This window comes from Lutjanus erythropterus, chromosome 14 (genome assembly GCF_056507025.1).
Source record: "Lutjanus erythropterus isolate fLutEry1 chromosome 14, fLutEry1.hap2, whole genome shotgun sequence".
Classification (NCBI taxonomy): domain Eukaryota; kingdom Metazoa; phylum Chordata; class Actinopteri; order Lutjaniformes; family Lutjanidae; genus Lutjanus; species Lutjanus erythropterus.
This window is the reverse complement of record NC_139330.1, coordinates 20,775,257-20,792,138: the sequence shown is the minus strand read 5'-3', so window position 1 is coordinate 20,792,138 and position 16,882 is coordinate 20,775,257. Positions and strand designations below refer to the sequence as shown.

The 16,882-nt window shown below is 39.1% G+C and overlaps 1 protein-coding gene across 1 annotated transcript in view; it reads right to left on the bottom strand.

Annotated features, from left to right (window-relative positions):
• The window catches only part of adam12b (ADAM metallopeptidase domain 12b), a 113,125-nt gene that overhangs the window by 59,904 nt on the left and 36,339 nt on the right, over positions 1–16,882 (bottom strand). Inside the window, exon 4 of the mRNA XM_084735685.1 lies at positions 2,350–2,428. Coding sequence (XP_084591811.1) covers positions 2,350–2,428 — 79 coding nt within the window. The remainder of the gene's footprint in view (positions 1–2,349; positions 2,429–16,882) is intronic.

Genomic DNA, 16,882 nt, shown 5'->3' with positions numbered 1-16,882 from the left:
GTAACATCCTCCCACTCAAAATTAAAGGTGAGAGAGAGAGAGAGAATGGAAAACGTTGTTTGCATAACTTTGCAGGAAATAGACTTGTCAGTCATTGCAGAATTGCCAAACATTTCTGCTCCGAGCTGTAAGTAACCTGTCAAACTGCCTTCAATGCCGTTCAATTCAACAGTGATTTTAATCCAAGTTAGCTGCAAAAGGGCAAGAGGGTGTTAACTATGTTTAAAGAGAGAGAGCGTTTTTTTAAAGTCACAGTTTTTGCAACAAGATAGAAATGTTATCCCTCCTCTACAATGCCTGTTCTCATGCAGTCAAACCGTCTTTCTGCCTAAATAATATAAATAAATAAATATAAATGCCTTTATCATAGAATGAAGAATCAATTCTGCCTGGATTTTCTCATATGAACCGCATCAACAATTCAACAAGTGCCTCAGTTGCTCTGTTCAGACCCCACACATGCATCCTCAGTGATCTGCTCACAAGTGGACAGCTCAGCGAAGTACAGGTGTGAACACCCCCAGGATGCACTGTGCTGTGGGACACTTTGAAGGACTGCCTTGTCAACTGACGTCCTGAAAGTACATCAGTTGGTATACTGTAATGCAGATTATGTTTTTGGGCTCTCGTAAATAACAGATATACTTGCTGTTTAACACATTTGCATTTGTGTATGCGTAGCATTAATTTCTGAGGCCATGCACGACCATAGCTCCAAATGGACACAGTATACTCACAGCAGCCATGATGTGTATGGATGTGTAGGCATATATGTATTTTGTGTGTTTGTGAGTTGTGTTGATAGAGGAGAAACTTACTTCACAACTATGGAATGCTGCGGCCAACAAATTCTGAATTATTTGGGCCTTCTTGTAAATTCACCATTAAATGCACAGTTCACCCCAAGATGATAAATACATCTTTTCCTCTTGCCTTGTGTGCTCTTCACAAATCTAGACTGTTTTGTTGAGAGCTGCAACAACAAATTTTGGAGGTTTTGATATAGAGATGTCTGCCTTCTCTTGGATATAATGGAGCAAGGAATTCAGGTTGTGATGCTTGAAGAGCCAAAAAAATACATTTGAAAAACTCAGCAGCATGTTTCAATGTCTTTTTGCAATCCACAGAGCTTGTTGTGAGCAGTGTCATGTAGGGACAATTTTCTTTATTGTTTAGAATCTACCAGAACAACTTATTGCAGTTAAATCAAAATGAACTACTTTCTTTCTACTAAAAAGAAAATACTGTTCACAACAATGTCTGTAGATTATCCTGATTAAACAGGTCATGATTTCTGGAAAGAGCCATGTCTGTTGAGTTTTTCAAATGCACTGTCCCTTTAAATGCAATATATTAAGTTATTTCGTTCTTTGTAAAAAAAAAACATTGTGTTGCTGGTGAAGAGCAGACAGAAGAGACACTCCACGATGCACTTAGACGCACATTTTCACTTTCTCTGACTCTGTCACTAATGCCTTTCTTCGACAGCCAGAATAAGTGTAAGTGTGCGTCCTGCTCAAAAATTAGTTATAAAATCCCAGCACGCCATGAAGCATCTCGCCTGTCTGGATACTGACAGTGCAGGTAAAACATCAGGCACATTGTGAGTTGATAGTGTGATTTAGTGCGCAAACAAACTGTAGAATCCAAATGGCCAATGATGGACATTCAACTGACAAAGCAGCCCCTGTGTTTATCTGCATATAGAGCGGGGAGGTGAGATCCAATCAGAAGTGGCCACTCAAGAGACATTCTAATACCAGTTGTGAACTCACGTAGTTAAAGCTATCAACTTTTCTTGAACAGATCACCCAGGACGCATGTTTATACCAGGTCTGAACAGGGCCACCGAGTATCCTTGAGGAGTACTTGAAATTCACTTGAAACATCATCGCTTTCTTCATTTTCATAAGAGTAGCAGGTGCTTTGCTTCAAACAGCTAAAACACGTACACAAACATGCAGTCATGAATAGATCAGCTGCTAAAGGGGATTCAATAATAAAATCCTGATGGCAGTGTTGGCTTAAAAACTACCAGCATAAAACAGAGCTTATCATCAAATAGGCCACGGGCTAGACATCATGTTCAGCGACAGACAGAAGCTTCTAAATACACACTGGCTCACATTTTATTAATGATTAAAAAACAATCAAAGCAATTAAACACTAATAATTTTAATCCTGAATCAGATTTTTAACTAATGCACAAAACATAGTATAAAGTAAAAAAAAAAAACGCATCTGTCTACGTGGACATTTTTAGAGGGTCAGTTTTTACAACGTGACTGCAGAGCACCACTGCACGTCAACTCGACCATAAATGTCAAAAGCACTTGAGTGCCACCGTACCGTGAAGTTGTGAACACCGGTGACTGCACTTCCATCCTCCCGGTAATGTGTCTCAGTGTAATGGCTTGCAAAAAGACCCCTAAGAAGAGAACAAAAAAAAAAGGAAAGAGACACATCAAACAGGCAGGTATTTTTTCAACATTGTGAATCTGAATGCTTTTTTTTTTTTTTTTAAGGTGAGTGTTTTAAGTCTACGCAGAAAATTCTGCCCTTAGTTGACTTTTTATGTAGATTCAGTGTTGCTCGTAAGGATTTGGGGGATAATGTGGACGAAGTGCTTAGCATTCTAAGGCAAGGAGAGACTTGATTTTCTGTGAATTTATTAGGTGATTTGTACATGTCCTTGAATCCCCTGGCATTCAGCATGACTGAGTAGAATCCCTGCTGAGGTAATTATTTAGTGCATGTGCGTCTTTCTGAATATGTGTGTGTGTGTGTCTATGAACATATTTTAAACTGACTGTCAGTGTGCGTTTGTGTGTGTGGGTTTTCCTCCTAAGGCCATGAGCAGATGGACAAAGTGAGCCCCACCCCGAGCATTGGCAAAGGAGCAGCAGGAACACCCATCTTTTGCAGCTGCATAATCACACTGACATCAGGCAGGATGATCTCAGGATGTGTGTGAATGTGTGTGTGTGTGAGAGAGAGAGGGGGAGAGAGAGAGAGAGAAAGAGTGAACCCTGGCAAGTGAGAAGTTAACAGCAAGTCAACTGAAAAATGCAGAAAAGTGACATTTCTTTCTCTGTATGTGACATGATTTAAGATTCCAGTCCACACAATTAAAAAAACTCACTACACAAGGGGCAAAGGGTGAATGTAATGCAAAACAGTTACATCAAGTCTGTATGCTAAGTGCATAACACGAGACGCACCGATCTACTTGGTATGATAACGATCTGTATTCACTGTCCAGCCACGTGCTGAACAGTGAATACAGATTGTGACCATCCAACTGGGGTTACAGGGTCTCGAGATCTAATAAGATTAGATTGAAGAACTCTTTTGTACACTAGTCAATCCAAAAATTAAATATGGAAATATATATTAAAGGGCCTTAAATGTCATCTTCTGTGTTTACATATGTATTTTTGTCTGTTATCTTATTTTGTGTGATTGTAACGTTATGTTGAATGTACATATTTTTTTCTTATGTTTGTCAGCTGTGATGTTGCAAATGGAGCTGCTATGACAAGACAGATTATCAGTATTATTATCATCATTATCATCATCATTATTATTAATAGTAGTAGTAGAAGTAGTAGTAGTAGTGGCAGTAATAGTAGTAGAATTATGAGTAGTAGTAAGATTACAAAAGGCTGAAAATTAAGTTTGAAATTTTGTCTGACTTGTGACACTTACATGTGCAGCTGACAGACTGAGAGATGGCCATCATTTGCATAAGTATCCCATGATGCATTGCTATTTTATGTCCAAAAACAGGTTATTATTTGTAACCTGTTCATCAGACCATAGTGGCATTTATGGTGGTTTATGTTGGTAACTGTCATTTTTGTGCTGGTGTGTTGTTACCCCATGAGTGAGGTGGCTACTAAATGTCTTCACTCCATCTGTATCACAGCACTACGACTTAAAGTGCATGTATTTCCCTTGTCTTACATGCAAATTACATGCAAACTTGAGGAGGAAAGTGCTACTAAGCTGCAATTCACACTGCTTTGTGAGTGTTTACAAATAGAAAACACAAGGCAATTGCGGAATTTAAATGTTAATACGGATCAATGTCATGGGTCTGATACCCGATATTAAATCAAATTGATCCCATCGCAATGCACTTCCATACCAAAACAAAAGTTTCAGAAAAGTATCACAATTTGGCTGACTTTTTAATTTTTTTTTCTGCAAAAAAACCATGGGATTCATAAAGACAGAAGGGGAGATGGAGAGGACTTAAAAAACTGGAACACAATGTTTGTCCAACTCACAGTGGGAATCACTCATATCCGACAGTGCTCTGCCATCACACACAGCTTGCATGGGCCACAAACCAGAATTAGATGAGAGTAAATGAAGCCAATCATTTACTTTTTTCATACTTCAGGACCATTTAATATCTTATCTGTTCGTTTAAAAGTTCATTTTTTTCTGACCTGTTTAAAAGGGGATCAATCCTTCCGTGGCCCTCGCCCGACCACATTTAACTTCATTAAATACTTATTATCACTTTAATGTGCCTTATCATGCCATTAGCAAGCTCTAAACCAAATCCGATAAGCCAGCGGCCAGTAATCACTTTAAAGGGCCCGGTATGTCTCATTAAAAATGGATGACACATTGGAGGGTGGTGTATGCTTAATGGAAAATCCCCAAATATGTATCTTAACACTTAACTTCCAAAAAAAAAGTGTTTGAAAAGTGACACTGATAAACAGCCACCTCCCATTAACACCGACACAATACCATGATGTTGTTGTTGAAAGGAGGACAAATTGAAAATACTCTAATGCAGGATGCGTTCGCAGTAAAGATGGGATTTGTGTCATGCGAGTGGTAAATCCAAGCAAATGCTCCTGTGCCGTATTTTGGGGGCATGTTTGGGAGAGCCAGCTTAGGCCAGCATGGCCGCTGGTCCTACAACACATACTGTATTAAAGCTGCGGGTTTTACATGATGGAATCTGCCTGTAATCAACTTCCTGGCATGAGTACACACAGTTTATGAGGCCATGAATGTTTGCTGTGTGTTTGAGGAGAGTTTCGTCTACCCTCGTCTTTACCTTGTAGCTCTGTGGTGTGGAATCGTGTATCTTACACAACTGAAAATGACCCTGCTTATGATCAGATGCCCTTGGTTTGCCATTTTTCTGCTGCTTTAATGTTTCCCTCTTTGCCTTTTTAATGTGCCAGTACAGAGAAATAAATCTAAGCTGCTGGGCTGACTGCAACCCTTTAAAAACAGGTCTTGGTTTTACTTTCTCCTGTGCACATTCAAAAAAAGATTGAAGTTTGACATTTTCATTGAGAGCTGATAAAGAATGTCATCCTTGCTGCACCTCAGACATGTCGGCCGTGTTTTTCCATTAAACCCAAAGCAATGGAGGCGAGCGATTTTCTCTCTGAATACCAGAATACCTCCATGTGATTATACTTCCTTTCTTAGCAACAACTACCCACCTCCATTCGCATTTTTCTTGAGAGGAACATGCAGCCAATCAAATGCAATTTATATGGAGAACGGCGGATGCGAATTGGACTGAAAATCGCCTCGTTTCTCACTGGAGACCCAAACTGTATTCTCCAAGTGGTGCTTTCAGTTTTCCTCCAGTATGTTGCAAGAAACCGGTTGTGAAATTTATGAATGAAACAGGAATACAGAGTTTCTCATGTATTACTTTTTTAACATGCACCTTCCCTCTGCACGAGAAAGCCTCAGTCTTAAAAATTCATTTCATTTAACTTGTTCACTTTGTTACATCACATTTTCTTTTTACAATGTTCAGTAAGTGTTTGGGAACTGAGGACACTAATTGTCTGGATTGTAGGAAGACCAGTCTAGTCCCTGAACTCTTTTACTATGAAGCCACACTGTTGTAACGTGTTTGGCATCGTCTTGGTGAAATAAATAGGGGCATCCTTGAAAAAGACGTCTGGATGGCAGCATATCTTACTCCAAAACCTTTATGTACCTTTGAGCATTAATGGGGCTTTCACAGATGTGACAGTTGGCCATGCAAAGAGCACTAACACACCCTCATACCATCACAGATGCTGGCTTTTGAACTTTTTGCTTGTCTGGATAGTCTTTTTCCTCCTTAAGCCCTGATGACACGGCTTCCATGATTTCCAAAAACAACCTGAAATGTGGACTTATCAGACCACAGCACACTTTTCTTCTTCCCATCAGACCATTTCAGATTAGCTCAAGCTCAGAGAAGCCAGCAGTGTTTCTGGATGATGTTAATTTATGGCTTTCACTTTGCATGGTAAAGTCTTAACTTGCATTTAAAGATGTAGGGATGAACTGTGTTCACTAACGGTTCTCTGTACTTTCCTCAGACCATGTACAAAAATCTTTTATAAAATCATGTGGAGCAGGTGGTACATTTTATCTCAAAGCTGTAAAACCACAAAACATGCTGACAAATTTAAACACGTAAAACCTCGAATCATTTTAGTGAATAAGTGTTCAGTTCTTCAGCATGGCCATTTGTTTTAGAAAGTGTTACTAAAATGGTTAGTTTATATGTCAAATTTAAGCATTTGCTTTTGCAGTATAGACTAAATGTTGCATAATTTAAAACCCCCAAAGGTCACCAAAATAGTTCTGTTTTTATTATTTATTTACAGAACAACCAACCTTTGAGGCAGACCCTGGCACCTCCAGATGTGCAATCACATCCTGTTCACCTGCCCCACATCTGATTTCAGATGCTGTCCAGTGCCCACACAACCACAGAACCACAGAATCTCTGAGACACTTAACTTTTTTATTACAGGCATCAAATTCAGAATTAGTGAATTAAAAAAAAAAAAAGTAAAAAGTTTATCATTACATTAAATATCATGTCTTCATACTGTACTAAATTTAGTACATGTTGAAACGGATTTGCAAAGCATTGCATTCTGTTTTCATTAATTTTACATTTCACACAGCATCCCAACATTTTTTGAATTGGGCTTTGTAAAGCTGCATTTGCAGATTAAGTTGTAAGATGTTTTATGAGGTGAAGTGATAGTGTGCGTCTTTACTATTTTACTGCCTGTAATTATTCACTTTTCTGATAGAAAATCTTAACATCCTTCTTCTTCAGAAATATTATAGAAATCTGCTGTAACTGTTTGAGTCAATAACCATTGATTCAATGCTCCTAAGTGTGTGTTGCGACTCATTAGACACAGTCTAACATCTAATTAACGTTTCACTAATAGTCACCCAGGTTAATTGTGATGAATAGGGGCTCTTTAATAGCACCTCAGGGAGGCAGAAAATACTGTTATTTGTCTTAAAAAATAATCTCCCATCTCTTTTCTTCAGCATCTTACAAAGTGCTCTTCAGAATTAATTTAATTTATCTGAAAATTAATTTAAGGCATGAATTATTGATTGTTTTTAAAACCCTGATAAATAGCTTTCCACGCTTTCCTTCAGAACCTTGTATGTCATCCACGCTTATACTGTTTGAACACGATTTAAATGATTTACTCTTTGTAAAGGTTGTTCAAGTGGGTCTTCGTGATTCTTTAGTTTCCTTTTAATACCCCTGATCCCTGATGACTCAGATGAACATATGATCCTGTTTCCTTTCCATCTCTTGACATAAGTGGATTGCAACATATATCCTACAATGAACGAAATGAATGGTTGCCAGAGATATGACGAGCACAACGCAGGGACCAAACAGACAAGGGCGCCGCAGAAAAACTCATTACAGTGGACCACACAAAATCCCATCTTCCTTTTTCTGCTGCATGAAAAAAAACTGTCAGATATGACTTTCTGTCATATCTGAAATTATGGCAGATAGAGGTGTTGTTGCTGCTGGACCAAACCTGTTTAGGTGAGTTTTATCTGAAAGGAACAAATCAAACCCAGCAGACACGGGCTCGCCACAACAGCATAATTGATGAAGCTCAAACTGGATGTGTCACATGTTGTTTACATGAATCAGTGTGTTTTTTTTTACATCATATTTTTCTCAGACATCCAGAGAGTACAATATTCTGTGCAAATTTAAAGCAGCGAGCCTCATTTACATATATGTGACTCCATGCCTCATGTAATAATTCACCATTACACAAAGCCCCCAGAGCATGAAGCCATTTGAGAGAAACGTGGCTCCTCTTGCAGTCTCTCTGCTTCCTTTGAAGACTGCTAACTTCAGTGATTTCTTTTAATCCCCTCTACCCCACGAGCCTAACCCTAAGCCTTCCTATAGATGCTACTTATGGTACTGTACGCCTAACTTGAAAAATAGCAGAGTACTACAGAAGGAGAGAGAGACGAAGAAGAGAGGAGGAACTAAAGAGGTGTGGTTGACAAGTCTAATTCTATTTCCACATACGGATGCATTCCAAATTGATTTACATACAGCTCAATGTCCCTTCAGCTTAGGCTTGGCGGTAGCGAGTGCACTGGAGTGTACAAAGCCAGCAAAGCCAGAGAAAACCATGGAAAGACAGAGATGAGGGTGGGAGGAGTAGAAGGAGCAAAACAGAAAAATCCCCTGAACTGCAGAATTAGAGGAGTGCCTTACTTCACTCTTCTTCTCTGGCTCTGTAAAAGATTATTCATGTATGTTTGTGCTCTTCTTGGTAAAACGGTATCTTAAGAATTTTATCACTTGAGCTATATTATCAGTTAGGTAGCAGGTTTTCCAAAATCTGTCATGTGCTTTAGGGCTGCCCGCTAAAATCAATGATTCAAATCATCAGTCTGAGACCCCACAGTTGACTGAGAGTCTCCAAGTCAAGGAGTTGTTTTTTTTTTTTTCCTTTGTCAGGCAGTGTACATCACAATAACAGGATAAAACAGTCAGAAGCTTACAAAATGCACAGGAATAACATGTTAAGCAAGTGTCAAATTGCTTGTTTTGTCCCACTTACAGTCCAAAACCCAACCACACCTCATTTAAAATCATAAATTAACAAAGAACAGCAGCAAATCCTTACATTTAACACGCTAGAACCAATAAATGTTTAACAATTTGCTTGAAAAATTAAACTTAAATGAATCAATTACCAAAATAGCTGGTAAACTGATGCAACTAATCGATTAATCAACCAAACACTGCAGCTCTTATCTGACTGGATAGTGGTGCTAAATGAAATGTCAAGGAGACACCGAAGTTAAGTCAGTTCATCCTCTGGGGAACATGAATAGGTTTATGTAATTACGTGCAATCCATGCAGTAGCTGTATAGAGACTTTGCACTGAACCAAAAATAGGGCTAGTAGAATAGTCAGTGAATGTCTACACCACATTTTATGCTGATCCATCGAGCAGATGTGGAGATGTTTCACTGGAAAAGTTAAAAAACTGAAAATCTGCTGGTTGTGCTACTTATGGTGTCAGGAAATAAACAAAGTTATTAGGACTTTTCTCTGGGGACCTCAAAGATCTGTACCACATTTAATGGCAATCCATTTAATAGTTGTTGAGATATTTCCCTCAAAACCAAACAAACCAATCTCACAGTGGCACCAGAGGAAAAGTTAATGGATCACCAGAGTAACTGCGATACGAGAGCGTCAGCACAAAATTTCATAGCAATCCACGCTATGCTTATTGAGATTCTTCAGTCTGGACCACAGTGGTGGACCGTCTGACCGTCTCATTCCTGCTGCCATGAGGCTAAAAAGTCACATTAATGAAAGAGCAGGCTAAAATTTTCCAATATAAACACTCCAGCAGGCAGCAGACCAATATCAAACAAGCAGGCTGATGGGCCGACCCTATTTAAATATTGACTGACCAAAGCAAAGATAGCTGCTTAATGAGTCAAGATCCCTCTTTTCTTTGATAGCAGTCACAGAGAGAGCAACTTGTTCACTTCACTATCATTCTGTCATTCAGTGAGCCCACAAAGGTCCAGATGACAGCACTTTTCCCAAAATAAGACTCTCATCATGGGGAAATAAAGGAAAGAAAACCAATTTCTGAGGCAATAATCAGTCATTTGTACCAAGTTGTTTTTAGAGATTAAAGAACCATACCGGCCCTGCAGATACAAACGTACCGATGAGTCAGTCAACAAGTGGTCAGGCCCACAACGTACAAGCAACAGTAAAGAGTTAAGAGTGTTATAGCTCGCTTTATAGTTGATATTCGGTTCAGATCCAAATGAAAACCTGCCTTTTTGCGGCTCAATCACCAAGAGGGTACAGGCATTCAAACAACGTTCTCTGTCTGTGTCCCTCACCTCAGGCTTCAAAGCTTGGTGTGTGATGTGGTGCCCAAGGCGAGTGAAGTCATCACATCAGTAAAACAACCCGCAGAGGGAGAAACAAGGCTCTCTGCACTAGAAAGTAGTTGTGAAGGATGAATCATGGTGTAGTGATGCAGTCGGTGGAGGCTGTCTCTCTCTCTCTCTCTCTCCCTCTCTCTCTCACACATTATCTAAAATTAACTAAATCAGAGGCAATCATGGGAAAATAAGCACAAATAGTACAGGCGTTTTTAGACATGATCTCACACGAATTGCAACAGAAACTCTTTCAACACTTATAACATAACAAAAGTCAGATGATACTGCAATTTCCCACTGCCATCCATCCATGTTAAAAACTGATTTATTAGTGTCCTCTTGTCTGATGTCCACACAAAGGGTTCACTGCTGTCCACACTTAATCATAAACTGTGTTTTACACGAGACATGGAGTTGGATGCAGAACAGTGTATGTGCACTAGGGTTGGGCGATTGAATGACTATATCATCTATCGACGACGGGCTGAATCCATCGCCGATTGCTTTTTTTGCCCGACTTTTAGGGCGATATTTGTCATTTTATTTTACTAATGTAATTATCTGCAGAGGGACAGCCTCTGATCTTCACCGTGCTCTCATCCGGTGGCAAAGTTCACACCTACTCAGCTGACCATGAGTGCGCTGAGCTGGGTGACGAGTGAGAGGAAAACAGCCCGCAGAGTCAGACCCTTTAAACTCTTTCACCAAGTGAGGATTTATTTTGACCAAACCAGAGTTGGTGATTGTTGAAAGAGTGGACAGACTAACAAAGGCAATTTTGGTGAGTTTTACATGTTTTTCTGTCCAGTTTTAAATGAAACGTGTTTTCTGAGGCATTAATGAGCCAATTAAGATTGTATTAGTTCGGTAAAAGAGAGGAACTTGAATTCATAAGGTGTACGGCTGTATTTCTTTGTTTAAAATGGAAAATAAGTGTGAAAACATGTAATTTGTAGACACTTTGTGAGTTTATTTTGTCCACTGGATGTAGTGAACGTATGCAGCAGGCACAGCATAGTGAATTTGCCGCTTGTGCACATCTGTCAGCTGAGACCCGAGAGGTCGGGTCAGCAGGAGTCTTCTGATGGTCAGTGACTTTTAGAAACAGACACTGTCCCCCTGAAAGGAGACATTTTGATAACGTTGACACCCATCTTGGATTGTACAACTCTCCTGATCACTTTACATTACACAGTGACTGTTTTACTGTACAAGACACATTCCTGAAGATAAATGTATGTATGCATAGCACAGGATTGTGCATCAATTGTCATTTTTCTTTCCTGACATTTTTCTAGCATGTGAGAGTCTCAAGAACTCACAGATCACCGGAGTCAATTTCTCTCCTCTGGGTATGCCTTCACCCTCTGACATATCTTCTTTACATCTCCAAAGGGTTTTATTTTCTTTTATAGCATGCTCATAGTAACCTTATCTTTTATGCTTCCAGATATTTCTTCTTTTTGCCACCCATTGCTTTTTACTGTCACTGCTTTTTACAGCCAAAGAGTCCTAAAAAGCCGTAAGAATTGATAACAGAATTTAAAAATGCAAGGCTGCAGGTGCCAAGCGAGGTTTAATGCTGTGGTGTCAAGCACCAAATCTTTTTATAATTCTAATGAAAGCACATGTTAGGTGGGTGTGAAACACTGCAATTTGTACTGAAGCTATATCAATGTGATTATTTCCCTCAATTGTGAACTAAAGCAATCATCACAGCCAACACCGGTGAGGTACAGCAGAGCTATTAAAGAATGAGCTGTTTCATAGCTGCTGGCCGACACGTCCAGAATATTTAACACCATAAAACGATTCCCACACTAAACATATTTTTCCTCGCAACTGTACAAAGAGCATAATGTCATATTCCCCCCGCACCCTTTAAAGGGAATAGGTTGTTGAATCAGCGGGAGGGAAAATGCGCTCATCTACTGTAAGAGTAAGAGTGAACTCTGGACATGAATCCAGGCCAACCACCTAACTTCTCTCTGGGTAAGTCCAGCTGCTATACATGTCCGTCTTGTGCAAAATTAGCCACTGGCGTTTGTATCTTCTCCACTTATTGCACCACTGAGGCTGTTTGTTGTAATTAATGCTCCAAGCCTTTGCAGATCAACGTTATGAATGGGAAATGTGTGGCTGAAAGAGTGTTTGAATTACCCTAGTGCAGAATCTCTCTGGGCACTGGGTGATGATTGTACGAGCACAAAGATGCCTGGAGGCAACATCACCATGACTAACAAGCAATGAACCATAAACTCTCTGTATATGGTGAGTTGTTAGAAAAATATGCTCTTGATAGCAGACATGCATGATCAATCTATGGTGGTAACAGAGGCAAACAGTTCAAGGATGCATCTTGTACTCATTATCTTCCATTACTTATCACTAAAGAAGAGTCCAAATCCATCCTAAACCTCCACTGGGCTGAAGGATTTCATGTCTTTTCTGCATTTAGAAATAATTATATTTACTTTGAGAGATTCCACTGATAACTTCTATGAGAGATGGCAATCTGCAATTGTTTATGTTGAGTCTCTTATGTCCCTGAACTCATCTAGTAAATTAGCAAGTCTATTTTTATTGCCAACAACTGTGCTGCATGATGAGCAAATAGCATTAAACATTTTTTAATTATTTAACTCCCTCATTCTATATATATCTATCATGCAAGCCTGAGCAATGGACCTGGAGCTAATCCCACATACTAGTAGTGCACATCCACTGTATGCTAAAGGAGCCTCTGTGATTCACAATTAAAAAAAAAACAAAAAAACTTTTTAAGTCTTCATCCCAGTGACAGCTGTGACCAGAGGCATTATGTTTTTGGTTCATCTCATTATCTCAAGAACGCCTTGAGGGCATTTCTTCAAACCTAATACAAACGTCCATTTTGGGGCCACAACTCAAGAATTTAAATGCTAATCATGACAAAAATTCACAAAAAAATGTCTAATAGGGTATTAGCAGTGCTAGAGAGTAACTACTTGCAGTGTAGTGTAATCTAAAAAATATGCAATTAACTTGCAGATACTAATCAAAGTTTTGGTGATGACAAAGGGGTTACATTCCCATATTCTTGCCTGGCAGAGATCTGCACTCTTCTAAGAGCAGTTTTCAGGTGTTTTTTTTATTTGCTTTATTTTGTTGACTTATTTGTTTTTGTTCTTTTTTTTAATTAGTGGTATTACATTATTTATCTTGAGAGATAGCAGACAGCAGTGACAGCAGTTCTGGTTCTGCTCTTTTGAGTGGGTGGGGGTAAATAGAAAAAAAAACATAAAAACATATTGATATGCACAAGCTGTCTGTCCATATTATTATTATTTTTTTTTAAACTTTTACTAATTAAAAGATTATCTACATTTAGACTAATTTGAGTCATCTACCCCTAGAATCAATTACAAGAAGTATTGCTTTTTCCACATGCTTTGAATGAAATCAAAGTTTATAGAAAACTAAACTAAAATGGCCAGTTGTCAATGTTTCCTAAAAAAAATAATTGCATTTTTCTGCCTGATAACAGTGGAAATAAAAAAGTGATATACATATCTCACAGTGTTTAAGCACTGCACTTCAAACAGTGGAGTGATATGAGAAAAAGTATCTGCAACATCAGTGTTTTCCTTTAAGTTAAAACTAGCACATCATGCCTAAATAATCATTCAGCTGATGAATCGTCCACAATTAACCACTACAAACAACACACTGAAAACATACAGTGAATTGCATCTTTTGAAGAGTTTGCCCAGAGGTTGATTATTTGCCTGCAAGCCAACCAGGAGACAAAAGGCTATTTTACCTTCTCCAATGTTCTTCTGCATGCTGGAGCTGAAATGTGGATAACAAGTGTGTGCAGTAGCATCAAATCTTCATTAAAAGTTTGTGAGGAAGAAGTATTCTAAACAACCTCAAAATAGTTTTTGTATGCTTGCCCAGTACTGAGATGAACTGTTTTTTTTTTTTGCTTTTGCTGCTTCAATATTCCCATCCATAACAAGCTACACACCGGAACTAATGAGTGACTAGGGATCTTCAAGGGAGGTGGCCTATTATTATTCATTGAAAAAGAGTAAACAAATGCATAAATGTTAATGTCAGAGGGTTGCTATCTGTCCAATTAATCTACGGTGGCTCCCCTGGGCAGCCTCTTGTTCAGCCATACATTTTTTTGTCTTCAGGGGAAATATGCAATTAAGAGCTAAGCAGAAAAAATATTAAAGATCTTTTTTGTCTTTCATTTTTCTTCCCTTGCCTTGTATTTTTGTCTTACTCGATCATTTCTTTCTTGCTGCAAAATACATGAAATAACTGGTGCATATCAGTACGAATCATCTACTGCCGAGTCATCCACGTTTGTTCCCTTTCGTAATCCTAGAAGTTGACAGACAGACTTTAAACTTCAAGCTGTAAGGGGCACTTGTGCTGCATAAAACAACTGCCTTAATATAACACGTTGTCGCTCGACTGACTGCGCACATCCCACGCCATCAGCTCTCCAGTCACAGACCCCACGGAGCAGTTCTTCCCCTCCTCTTAAAAAACGTCTCACGTCATTAAACCCACTCTTTACACTTTCATGGATGCTGCACTGATTCTCCAATAAGATAATAGCATACAATCTGTCATTCTCTACCCCATTACCCTGCAAACATGGTGGAGATGGAAACTTTCACTCAGCGCTGATGTATCATTTTAACATAAGGATCAGGGTGAGCAATCTGTCACTGGTGCTGATGCGATGTAACGTGAGTCGTCATGGCTGCTGGGTATTGAGCGGGAGATGTCAATTATTGGACGGGCTATGGGTGGTAAAACAACAAAGTGCTTTTAAGTTAATCAGAGCTCTGATTTTTGGTTTCTAGCTGTGAGACACTTGACATTTCTCTGATAGCTGTGGCCAGTGGGAGCAGTCTGGAACACATCAATGTCTGAAAATACAATACTGCACTACATTTATCTACCCGCTGACCACAGGATACAGAAGTCAAAAAGCCAGTGGTCTCTCAATGAGGTCTACAAAAGGATTACAAAAACTGTCACGGATCTCCAAGAGTTCAAGCTCAGACAGTATGTGCTGCATCTTCAAGAGGAAACCTTAAAAGTCCAGTGTGTAAGATATGTAGGGATCTACTGTCAGAATATGGGAGAAATTTAACATAAAATCAGGGATAGATGGTTATATTTTTAAGCACTGGCTCCACAGGCCATAAATCCCCTAAATTTGGTGGCCAAAGTACATCTTTGGGTGTACTAAATGTAAATTTATGTAAAAAATACTACAGATAAGACATTTTAATGTACTTTAACACAATCTTCCTTGTGACACAATTGTGTTGTCCAATTTTCCCATGAATTGTGATGTGGTGTTTCCTGAGGGCACTGCTTCTGATGAAAACCTAGCTAGACTTCTAGGGTCAGTACACACCGCAGTACATTACGTCCACATTCCGGCTTCCATTCACTCCAATGTTTTCGTTCTCATTCTCTTTTTTCACAGTTTTCAGGAATCATGTTAGCAGTTTGAATAGCTTAGTAAATCCATAGCCATGCCAGAGATGAACTTACTCTGGAATGGGGCCAAAGTGAGCCCAACCCGCCTCTAAGTGGGCTGCAGTGACGTCTCACTGGCTGCGGCCAACCTGTGATGACCCTCCTGTTATCCCCCTCAAACAAGCGAGTGCTGTGATACTTAGCTCACGCTCAATCTCTCACAGCTAGATGCAACTAAATCCTACACACTGGTCCTCTAAAGAATAATTCAGATTTATTACAGCTTGGCTCATATTTTTGTGGATTTAGCCATCATTCTTACTGGTAATGATAACCTTGTATTCACCAAATTAATTGCTAAGATCCAGGAAAGCAACAACATCCCTAAAAATAAGGCAAGAAACATCAGCAGTCCAGAGATCAAAGAAAAGAAAACGAAGCAAAAACAAAGATGAACTGTGAGATGAACCGTGAGATTAAACTCAAACTGCTATTAACATCAACCACAGTTTACAGAAATAATTCTGATTCAGCTTTAACCTAGTACACTTGCCCTGGTTGTGCTTTCACACAGTTTTCCAGAGCAATTAGGGATTAGCCTATTACATTTCAGCTGTGCTTACTTCCAGTTTGACCTCCAAATAAACACATTAAATGCTTGTTTACAGCTGTCTGAACATTTGCTTGCTTTCACTGTCAAACTTTGTTGTAGCAACATTGCTGTGTTCCCAAATTCGAGCAATGGCTCTGATGAGTAAAATATTATTCTAACAGATATAAAATGATAAAAATTGCAAATAATAACCCTTTCGCCAGTTTTACCATATAAAACACATTCCACAGTCTGAAAATATGAACCATAAATGTAAAATGTCCTTGCAGATTTCTGTTCCAAAATATCATATTTATCATTTTTCAGTATATGTCTATCACCAACAATACGTTAATGTATTTTTGTCTGTAGTAAAAAATCCCACTGGCTTCTGTGTTTATACACACAGCCTGTGGATTCATTGTGTTGCTGCCTCTGTGTTGTCAAGTTCAACATGGACCCAGTTCAGCAAAAACTTCCCCTCCATCAGTGATGTGACATGATGCACTTCCTCTCTACCTTGTTTT